Below are 11,399 nucleotides of genomic sequence, written 5' to 3'. Positions count from 1 at the left end.
AGCAATACCAGGAGGGCAGGGGTAAGGTGGGGAGAGGAGGGAAGGAAGAGGGAACGGATCACAATGATGGACACATAACCACACCCCCCTCAGGGGGATGAACAACAGAAACCATGGGGGAAGGAGACAGCAGTCGGTGTAAGATATGAAAATAATCATCATTTATCAAGGGGCCATCAGGCTGGGGGTGGCGTGAGGGCTCAATAGAAAATAAATGTCTAGAAAACAATGATGCATCATATGTTCAAATGTGCTTGACACGATTGATGATGTATGGATTGTTACAAGAGCTGTAAGAGCTCTCAATAAAATGTTTTTTTAAACATTAAAAAAAAAAGAGCTGGGCTATGATTCGCAAGGTCGGCAGTTCGAAAACACTTGCTTCTCTGAGAGAGAAAGAGGTAGAGTTAACTTTGCACACAAACAAACAAGCAAATTCACTGCCCTCGGTCAATGCTGACTCACAGCGAGACCCATAGGGTTTCTGGGACTGTTAGCTGTGTATGGAAGTAGAAAGCCCAGCCGTTCTCCTGTGGAGCTGCTGGGGGTTTTGAACTGCTGATCGAGTGGATCGAAGGGCAGCGGAAAAGAGGAAGACCCTTGGCGAGATGGATGTTGATGCAGTGTCTTCCAAACTGGGCTCAAACACAGCACCAGGAGTGAGGGTGACCAGGCCCAGGTGGCATTTTCTGTTGTGCGTCGGAACCAACCTGATAGCGCCTTACAGTCGCTAACAATGGACCAAACTCGGGGATTTTTCCTGTGGTTGATTTCTGAATGCCTTTTCTGTCCGCCCCTTCCCCCAGTCTCCCCACCCATCTCTGGTGTCAGCTCTGTGGGAGCAGGCGCCATGGCTGTCCCATCCATACCCTGCCCCATCCCTGCTCCTCCAGCAGTGCCTGGCCCTGGCTCGGTTTCAGGAGGTAGCTAGCGGTGCGTCAGAGGAGGAGGGAATGAACTTGGCTTTCCAGCTGATTTGAAGTGAGAAGCAGGGCCGGGGAGCCTACGAGTATCAGCTCTCTGGTGGAAGCCTCTTCCCTGCCCAGAGTGGCTATGCCCCGTGCGGTCCTCTCTTCCCGGGAAGTCCCAGCACTGAGGATTCTAACGAGAAGGGGAAGAGTCAGCTCTAGTTCACGCAGAACACGTTACCTCACCTGGCAAGACAGAACCGGAGAACCATCAAGGCAAAGGAGTGTCTTGGGTTGGATGTGATCCAGGGCCAAAGTGTTTGGATTTGACCAGTAGACCCCAAAGGTCTGAGTTCACTCAGAGGAGCGTGTCCGAAATGCAGTTTGGGGGGTTTCCCCTTAGGGGAGTCCAGCTCTGTTGCTATCAGGTGCCTGCAGGTCAGCTCCAGCCCATAGCCACTCGAAGCACAACAGAAGGAAACACTGCCCGGTCCTGGGCCACCCTGGCAATTGTTCCTGTGCCTGAGCTCATTGTTGCAGCCCCCATGTCAATCCACCTCGTCGAAGCCCTTCCTGGCTTTTTGCTGCCCCTCTACTTTACCAAGCAGGATGTCCTTGTCCAGGGACCCGTCTCTCCTGATAACATGTCCAAAGCATGTGAGATGAAGTCTCGCCATCCTTGCCTCTCAGGAGTGTGCTGGCTGCATTTCTTCCAGGACAATTGGATGGCTCCTGTCGCGGTCCCTGCTCCTTTCAGTATTCCTCCCCAGCACTACAAGTCCAACTTGGGAAGTCTGAATTCTTCTACACTTTCCCCCAGGACATCCCAGTGGCTGTCCACCTCTGGGAACCTCTGGTCTAGGCCAAGAGGAATTCGGATGAGCTGGTCCTTGGCTGGGGTGGGAGGGATTGGGCTCATCAGTGTGGGAAGGAGCAAGAGGAGGAGGCAAGGCTCAGAGGTGGGGAAGAGCAGGGTTTGCAGTGGAGAGCAGGGTAGGATGCTGTCCACCAGTGGCCTCTCTCTCTCTCTGCCTGGCAGTGGCCCGATACCGTGTGACTGTGTGCACAGGGGAACTTGAAGGAGCGGGGACCGATGCCAATGTCTACCTCTGCCTTTATGGTGACGTGGGGGACACAGGGGAGCGGCTGATGTTCAACTGCAGGAACAACGTCGACTTGTTTGAGAAGGGCAATGTAAGTAAGTGGCCCTGATGCTCACACCCCTCCTTCCCTTATCTTCCCTGCTGTGTTCGAGGAGGGAGCTGAGCCAGTCCAGCTGTCTCAAGCTTCAGAGAAACTTATTCTGGGAAGGGAAGTAGGGAGCCACAGAGGGCATAGCAGGGTCTGGATGTCTTGGTCCCATGGCATTTGGCTCACTGCCACCCCACTCCCAGAGGCAAACCCTCACAAAGTCCTAGGATAACCCAGTAGGAGTAGGAACGCCCTCTAGAAAGGCCACGTCCCCTTCCGTTCCCTGGTGTTTTGAGAAGAGGCCCTGGGGGAGGCAGGAGCAGCACCCTTCTTGTCTCGGGGTGGGTAGACAAGGAAACACATCCGGGGTGTAGACAGGACCCAGGCTGGAGGAGAGCTGGCGCACCAGGGGGCCAATGCACGGCGTGCTCATTTTTATTTTAACCAGCTGTGATCATTGGAGGAGCCCTGGTGACATAGTGGGTTACAAGTTGGGCTGCTAACTGAATGGTCAGTAGTTCAAATCCACCAGCTGCTTCTCAGGAGACAGAACGAGGCTTTCGATGCTTGTAAAGAATGACAGGCTCAGACATGCACAGGGGCAGTTCTACGCTGCCCGAGAGGGTCTCTGTGCGTTGGAATCGACTTGATGGCCTTGGTTTGGTCTTTTGGTTTGATGACCGTTGGACAGAGCTTGACTTTTTTTGAGTGAGAAACCAGAACGGTAGTACATGAAATGTGCACACAGGAGGGCTGGGTTTGGCTCCTCGCCTCTCTATGGACACGCTGTGTTTTGTTTGTTTGTTTGGTTGGTGGGTTCCTTGACCATGAAATGGGCTCACACTCCTGTGGGGAGCAGAGAGGAAGGTGCCAGACGGGTGTGAAGGTGAACCCAGTTTCCTGGGTGTGAAGTAGAACAAGGTTTGTTCCACTGGTGTTGCAAGAACAGCCAGTGGCAGATGTGCAGGGCCGCAGCACACAGCAGGTGCCTGTGGCCAACAGTGGGAAGTGCAGAGGGCTTAACCAGGTGTAGGGATTTGCAGGTGGTCATCATCTGAGCACTACTCTGACTCCATCTCCTTCCTCTGTCATCCTTCACCCAGGAAGATGAGGCAGTCCTGGGAAGGGAGTGGAGACGTCTCTCCTAGGGCCAAGCCAACCTGACCCTGTTCTCAAGGACAAGGGGCTGGCAAGGCTGTGGTGGCCAAAGGAATTTAAACAGAAGGTTATGGGTGGACTCAGGTCTCTTGGAGTTATTCACATGACCGTTATCTTTCTCTCTCTTTGCACCCACCTATCTTCCTCTCCAACTTTTCTGTGCTTTCCCATCCACCTCTTAGAGCTCCTTTGCCCATTCTAGCTGCCCCTCCACGATCCTGGTGCTGGAGGTCCCAGGTATCCCGTGAGCACCTGGAAACCCATCAGCAGGCAAAACTGTGACCTAAGCAAGACCACAAGGTGCCCGCAGTCAATTCTAATTATCCCCCCTCTCTAGAAGGGGCCAGTGTCTTTCTGGAGCCAGGAGCCAGCGGGGGCTAGCTAAGGAGGTAGTTCAGGCTCAATGGCTAGTGGCTTACAATAGCTTAATATATTCATCCTCCCGGGGGCAGGTGCCTTTGCCAAGCAAATCCTAGATAAAGGCCATGGTTTAAACGACAAGCTCTCAAACGCTGGGGACTCACGGCAGCGCGGTGCTCCAGTGGTGGAAACGGGTGGCGGCTGCCCCTCACAGTGTCCCTCCACTCTTGCACATCTGTGAAAGGCCGCTGGCCCAGCCCGTCAGCTCCGGCCTTTCTGGCTCCTGAGCCTAGATCTTCCTTTGAGGGGCCCGGATCTCAGGGCTGGCACCATCCACCCGGCCTGGCTGTCTTTCTCCCTCTGCAGGCCGACGAGTTCACCATCGAGGCCGTCACCCTGCGGAAGGTGAGGCGGGTGAGGATCCGGCACGACGGCAAAGGTGCGGGCAGCGGCTGGTACCTGGAGCGGGTGCTGGTGCGAGAGGAGGGCCAGCCGGAGAGCGACAACATGGAGTTCCCGTGCCTCAGGTACACTCTCCCTGTGCGCTTGTTCTCCAGCCTAGGCTCGGATATCCCCCGGAAGGTTGGGGGGCAGAAGCCCCCAGAGGTGCCTTGGTGGTCTGCTTTAGCAAGATGGCAGCCTGGAACCAACGGGGAAGCTCAGCTCTGCTCGGGACACACAGGTTCGCCAGGGCCCCCAAGGGACTTGGTGGCAGTTAACAGCGGCAACAGCCACGAGACCAGGGTCAGAAAGCAAAATAGTGGCTTCGAGGTGTCGTTGGTGAAAGAAAGGGGTCGTCCTGTCTGGTGCTGAGACCCCAGGCTACACCCCACCCTCTGAACTGCTATTCTAATTCCCTGGGAGAGGAAGACAGACTATCCTAGTCTGTGCACCCGGGATCAGGGAGTGTCTTAGCTACAGTCAATGTGTGGGTGTGTGCGTGGGTGGCCTATGTGGTTGTGGTGTATGCATGTATGAGTGTGACCGTGTGGTCTGTGTACATGTGTGTGTATGTGCGAGTGGTATGTATGATATGTGGCATGTGTATACACGCTGCGTGTGATCTGTATGGTGTGTGTTTGCTGTGGCACGTATGATGTATACATGTGTGTGTGTGCGTGCATGTGCTTCTGAGACCTCAGGGAAAGAGTTGAAAAATCACCAGCAGACTGGCTCATCCATTTAGCGAAACCTCACTCTGACATGGGCTGAAGTGTTTGCAGCTGAAAGGCTATCTTTGGACATATCTATTAATACCCCTGAGTATTTAGGTGGGGACAAATGCCAAGCCATAGTTTCCTTTGACTGCTGCGAGGGGCTGGGGATGAGTAAGTGGTGGGGAGATTTGGGAGGAAGCAGGGGCTCTCTGTGGACAGGAACCTGCTGCCTTTCCCCCTTGCCCTCCCACACCGCAGCTTTCTCTGCAGTCTCCTGGTCTGGGGGAGCAGCCAGGGTGACCCCAGCAGGAAGATGGGGGCTCCTCCCGGGTTGCTTTGAGGGCTCCTGGCCAGTTCTCTGCTTCCAACCATCTCTCTACCCCCCTGCCACCAGGGCCTAGAATCCCACTGTCATATCTTCCTTCCTAGCGGCAAACATTCTAGATTCACAGCATCAAGGCCCACGGGACCTGTAACAACTTAGCTGTCGGTTAACATGCTCCTGTTGGTACAGCACCAGCTGACAGCAAGGCCCCATGGGAGTGCATGATGGTGTATCTGGGGAGGAGGGACGGGATGGGGGGATGGCAGGGTTGGCTCCCTGGCTCTTCAGAGGTTGTGTACTGGCAAAGGGGACTGGGCTGAGTGAGGCCCTGGCTCCGGGTCCTGAGGAGGAAGAGGAATCCTTGGCCTCCTTGGGTGGTCTCCTTTGGGCTCTGCAGTAGGATAGAGTGGTCTGGGGCCATCAGCAGGAGGAGACGCAAAGGGATCAAGAGCAGTGGCCTTGGATTTCCGTGAGCCTGGAGGGGTTTATTCCACATCACACTGTGCTGGCTGCGCTGGTGCACTTCTTACAGAGGGGCTCCCTGCCTGGCGGGAAAGGCGCTTCGTCTCAGGCGGGTTGGCCCAGTACTTTCCCCCTTGGTGGGTGACCAGCAGAGAGCGGAGAGCGTGGCTCGTGCCCATGTAAGTGGCATATCATGGCATGGACCTCCTTCTCTTTGAAGACAAACCTCGTTCATCCTTGAGGGTCTGACCAAGGCCCCTTCCCGACTCCGTCTCCTTCCTTTGAAGGCCTGCAGCACTACCTTGGATGCAGCATCCACCTTTGCCCTTGACCTCGCCCTCTCCTTAGCTCATCACTCTTTAAGGCCGGGCTGTGTGTGATTTCGATTCCTGCGTCCTCTGTCTGTGCTCGTCCCAGCCTGGCCCACTGCCCAGCACAGGGCAGTCTCCCAGGGGATAAAGGCTCTTGGGGGCTTGGTGGTGGAGTTTTAGTTGTCGTTTGGGCTCATTCGTTTCCCGCTCAACCCTTGAGACACACGGCCCCACACCTCCCCCTGCTCTCCCTGGCGTCCCTGTTTCCACTCGCCTTCCTTTCCTGCCTCTCTGAGCTTTGTTTGGGGCAATCAGGCACCTTTGCCCTCAGCTGTGGTGAGGGGCATGTGTCTCCCTGGTGGTCTTGTTCATGTCCTAGCCTGTTGTTTGGCTGAAAGTTCGTCGCTGGGCCCAAGTTCAGTTTCAGGCTGGCAGATGCCAAAAGGCCACACTTTCAGGGGTGTGTTCGAAGATGGCGATGAAGTAGATGTGCACGGCTTTTAGGTCTTTTTTTATAATTGTGATTTCCAAGGCTCTTTGTCACATGACCCTGCCCACCTGTCCACTAGCCTCACCGTTCAGCATCCTCAGCCTTCCCTGCTCCGCCCCGCTCCCTCCGTGCTGCCTTCCTTGTACTCCTCCCAACCCTGCTACCCACTCTCCTCTACCCCTCACTGTCCAGCCTCGCCCTGACCACCCCACCCTCCACTCTCCCTCAGCTCTATCCCTCCTCCTCCCCCCTCCCTCTTTACCTTGCCCTTCGTCTACCCTTTACTAGTTGAAATCCATCTACCCAGGTCTCCGGGCAATTCCCCAGCCTCTGTACCATCTCAGCTTGTGACGTCCCTCTGACACGATCCTCCCCTCTTCTGTGAACCTCTAGTCACCCTCCCAATCTCAGTGCAAACGTCACCTCCTGGGGGGTGGGTGGGGGTGGGGAGCCCTGCCTCCAGTCTGGGCTGGTCTCTTTTGCTGTAAGTTCTTGTAGAACACGCCTCCCCTTCCCCCTGAAGTAGAAGCATGGAGTCTGCATGCCATGTGTGCTTGTGTCATGTCTGTCTGCATCCCCTTCTCTGTTCACCAGGTGGCTGGACAAGGACAAGGACGATGGGCAGTTGGTCCGAGAGTTGCTGCCCAGCGACAGCAATGCGACTCTGAAGAGTAAGTTGTCCAGGTGGCAGGTGCCACCCTGCAAGGCAGGCACCCTCCCTGGGGGAACGGATGCCAGCCTGTGGGAAAGCAGGCGCGCCCCCCCCCCCCCCACCTCTTTTCACAAGACAGGCCCGGGCGGGTGGGAAGGAAGGCTCTGGGTGGGGCCTGCTGGTCTGGGGCCTGGCACTCGCGTGGGCCTCTATTGCAAAGCTTAGGCAGGAACCCCACCCCTAGCGCACAGTGCCGCGGGCTGTGGTTACCTACCCTTCCGGACTGTGAAGTGAGGACCCCTTTTTAGTGCCAGGAATAAAATCATACGCTTTTCCTTGCTGGCGCTATGTCTTCAACTGGTCGGATGGATCACACACCTTGTGCAGCACTGTAGACGCGGACTTCTAGGTCACGCAACAGCATCAGCACCTCGTGCCTCTCGCTCCTCATCCCATCGGGCCTGCTGTTGTGTGTCCACTTGTCACGCTGGGAAATCAAAATCTAGAGCCGCTAACGTGCTTCCCGGGGGGACCGCACAGCCAAGGGCAGAGTGGAGACTGGAGCGGCCTGACTCCAGGCTGGGAAGGACATTAGGGGATGGGCCAGCCCAAGGTGGCCTGTGGCCTTGGCAGGGGGGCCCCCGTCTAGCATGGCCAGGTGCGCAGTCAGTGCTCACATGAAGACCTGCGTCCAGGCGGTCTCAGTCTCTGTCTTAGTCCACTGCTGGTCTCACTGCACCAGCCCTCTGTCCCCAGGCCACCCACTCCCCAAGCCAGGACCGGGGACAGCATTTAGATGGGAAAGGGCAGGGGGAAGGGCCTCTCCTCTTGGTCCCTGCGGCACCATTGATAGTCCTTTCCCACAGTCCCCTCGGGCGTCCCTGGGGGAGCTGCTCTGGCCTGGCCAGTCTTGAGGGCTGTCCCTGGCCTGTTACCTTCTCCAAATCTTTCTTCCCAGTCAGAACCCCCTCAGCCCGCAGCGCATGGTGGGCCTGAGGCTTAGCACCAGTGCTCTCCTGGGTGCTCGCTCTGCTTCCCCAGGACACACGCCCTGGAGCAAGCCTGAAGGATTTGGGTCTTGGCCTCTATTGTCCCAGACTCAGCCATCCCGGGGCCTTTTCTCCTCCCTCGCACACGGAGAGGGCCGACGACGGAGTGTGGTGAAATGGCGCACCGTTATCCCAAGAGCCCAAGTAGAAAAGGTCTTGGAAATGAGGATGGCAACAAATGTACAAATACGCTCGATACAACGGATGTATGGAATATTATAAGAGCCGTCAGAGCCCCCAATAAAATGATTAAGAAATAAGTGATAAACGGTGCAGCGCCAGCACGGTGTCCCCTTTAAGAGCAGAGGGCTCTAAGCCACTGTCTGGAGTTCACTTCTGGTTGGCTACAGCTCCACGGAGCCACATGACCCCAAACACATAACACGTAACCTACGGCGCTTGGGACTCCTTTTCTGCGAAGCTGGGCTAGGACTCTGTCGCTCAACGGTGCTGGCGAAAGTCCAAGGTCTTAGTTTGCTGCTCCATCAACACTGAAGGGGGCCGAGTGATTGCTTTAGATCCTTTCGAGCTTGTCTGCATGTGCATGCTCTCCTGTTCCCAGAGCATCCACACCTTGTGGGTGAGGCCCAGGCAGGTTTTCGCATCCCTGTCGCATGGGCCAGGAAATGGAGGTAACGCAGAGAGAGCCTGCCACCTCACTCTCCGGATCCAGTCATCCTGCTCCATGCCCCCTGTGCCCCCTGTGTGCTCTGTGCTAACCCCCTTCCTCCTCCCCCCCGGCCTTGGGCTGCACAGACTACCGCTATCACATCAGCGTGAAGACTGGCGACGTGTCTGGAGCCAGCACAGACTCCAGAGTGTACCTCAAGCTCTACGGCGATAGGTCAGACACCATCAAGCAAGTTCTGCTCGTCTCTGACAACAACCTAAAGGACTACTTCGAGCGGGGCCGCGTGGACGAGTTCACCCTCGAGACCCTGAACATCGGAACGGTGAGTCTCCCTCCAGCATCTTGTCCCGCGCACATCACACGGACACACTCACGCCCACCCGTGGGGGCCATCGGGAAGGACAGGGTGACCCTTTGGGGGGTTTCTACAAGGTTCGTTGTTTTCTACATGTGACCCCGGAGCAGGTGAAGGCAGCTGACCCGTGGTGAATCTTCCAAAGTCAATAAACACCGGGGGTGGCCTCAGTTGTGGGGGAATTGGCTCTCACTCTTGGTGACCTGATTTCAGAATACAGACTCAAGGGCGCCCAGTCCTGGGTGTTGTTGTGGCTGTTGTTAGGTGCCATCGAATCAGCTCTGACCCCCTTGAGGGCCCCGTGCACACTGCAATGGGACATTGCCCTGTCCCGCGCCATCCTCACAAGGGTGCTCCTGTTGAAGCCCCTTGTTGCAGCCACTGTGTCGTCCCATCTCGTCAAAGGCCTTCCTCTTTGTGTTTGCTGCCCCTCTTCTTCACCAAGCCCAATGTCCTCTCCAGCACATGGGGGTGTAGGGTCGAAATCTGGCATGGGGGTGTAGAGATATCGGCCTGGCATGGAGGTACAGGGATAGAGATCTGGCGTGTGGAGGTGTGTGTGTGTGTGTGTGTGTGTTTCTGAGCACACTGGCTTCTTGCACACCCCTCCCTGTGTTTCCTTCTAGATCAACCGGCTGGTGATTGGGCATGACAGCACTGGCATGCACGCCAGCTGGTTCCTGGGCAGCGTCCAGATCCGTGTGCCCCGACAAGGCAAGCAGTACACCTTCCCTGTCAACCGCTGGCTGGACAAGAACCAGGCCGACGGGCGTCTGGAGGTGGAGCTGTATCCCAGCGAGGTCGTGGAGATCCAGAAATGTACGGTGGAGGAGAGGGGGTGGGGTGGGGGTGGGCACCAACATCGGTTCCGTGGAGCAGGGTGATGGGCACGGAGGGGGACTCTAGGTTGGGCAGGAGTTTTCCCTAAGAGGCTCCTGTACTTGTGGTCACCACGGTCCTGGGAGGGAAGAGGACTCCTTTAACAGATGGGGAAATGGAGGACTGGGGACGGATGGGAATGAAAGCAAATGACCTTGATAGGCTGTGTTCCTATCCTGTAAACAAGAGGAGCTCGAGGTAGTCTGTGTCTTCTTCCCCTGGCAAGACGAGCTAAGGAGAGAAAGTGGCTCATTCATGCCTTTAGTCAATAAACCCCCCTAGCTCTGGTGGCATCGTGGTTATGAGTGTCAGCAGTTTGAGACCACCAGCCGCTCTGTGGAAGAAAGATGAGGCTTTCTACTCCAGTAAAGAGTTACAGTCTCGGAAACCCACGGGGGCCGGTTCTACCCTGGCCTATGGGGTCGCTATGAGTCGGCATCAACTCGATGGCAGTGAGGGGGCATACCAAGTATAGCTCTGTGCCAGTGCTGCCCAGTCTGGAGGAGGCCCCGCAGCAAAGGAGACTTGGCACGTCAGGAAGGAGTCCAAGCAGACACATAGCCGGTGCACTGAGTAGGAGCTGTGGCAGGGTCAGGCGTTAGCCATGGGGTGGGGTGGGGACCCTTTGGGGCCAGGTGGTCAGAGAGGCCAGTGCTGAGGAGGTGATGCTGCTCTAGGTGACATGGGGTCCAGACACACACCAGGCAAGAACCACATCATGGTAGGGATTCCCAAAACTACGCTCTCTGCAGTGGCCAGGAGATAGTGGGGTGACACCTTCACATTTCCAAATCCACCCTGAGAGTGATGCTCAAGGTTCACCCCCCAAAGGGCCCCAACACCAACTTGCTGCTCCATCTTCTTTTCACGTGGGAGGCTTTCTTTCCCCAAGGGAACCACAAAGTCCTGGAAGGCTGTGTCAACCTTGGACGTGACCTTGGCCAGGTGGAGAGCCAAGTCTCCCCCTATGTCTGTATGTGAAGCTTGATGGGGACCCCAGACATGCCAGTGCAGAACTGTGTCCCATAGGGTTTGCAATGGCTAGGGTTCTTTTTCTTTTTTTGGAAGCAGATCACCAGGCCTTTCTTCCAAGGCACCTCAAGGTGGACTCAAACCTCCAATCTCTTGATTAGCAGACAGGCACTTCACTGTTTGAACCACCCGGGACCTTCCAGTTAAAAAGACATGAACTCAAAACTCACGGCCATCGAGTCAATTCTGACTCATAGTGGCCACGTAAGACAGGGTAGAATTGTGGCCCATGTGAGTTCCTGAGACTGTAACTCTTAATAGGAGTAGAAAGGCCTATCTTTCTCCCATGGAGAAGCTGGTGGTTCCAAATTGTTGACTTTACAGATCTCAACCCAACAGGTAACCACTATGCCACCAGGGCTTCTTTAAGAAGACAGAAGATGGTTGCTTGTTTACCTTCAAGCCTTTAAGACCCTAGACACTATATCTTTTGGTAGCC

At 55.9% G+C, this 11,399-nt stretch overlaps 1 protein-coding gene across 1 annotated transcript in view; it reads left to right on the top strand.

The window, feature by feature from the left end:
- LOXHD1 (lipoxygenase homology PLAT domains 1) overlaps window positions 1-11,399 on the top strand; it is a 150,763-nt gene that overhangs the window by 61,748 nt on the left and 77,616 nt on the right. Inside the window, exons 13-17 of the mRNA XM_004702968.4 lie at window positions 1,948-2,102; window positions 3,984-4,144; window positions 6,957-7,033; window positions 8,820-9,016; window positions 9,676-9,868. Coding sequence (XP_004703025.2) covers window positions 1,948-2,102; window positions 3,984-4,144; window positions 6,957-7,033; window positions 8,820-9,016; window positions 9,676-9,868 — 783 coding nt within the window. The remainder of the gene's footprint in view (window positions 1-1,947; window positions 2,103-3,983; window positions 4,145-6,956; window positions 7,034-8,819; window positions 9,017-9,675; window positions 9,869-11,399) is intronic.

This window comes from Echinops telfairi, unplaced genomic scaffold (assembly GCF_000313985.2).
Source record: "Echinops telfairi isolate 266 unplaced genomic scaffold, ASM31398v2 ScPeMD7_7400;HRSCAF=8409, whole genome shotgun sequence".
NCBI classification, from domain to species: Eukaryota; Metazoa; Chordata; class Mammalia; order Afrosoricida; family Tenrecidae; genus Echinops; species Echinops telfairi.
Note: the sequence above shows the minus strand (reverse complement) of the source record. Positions and strands in the feature narration are given on the sequence as shown.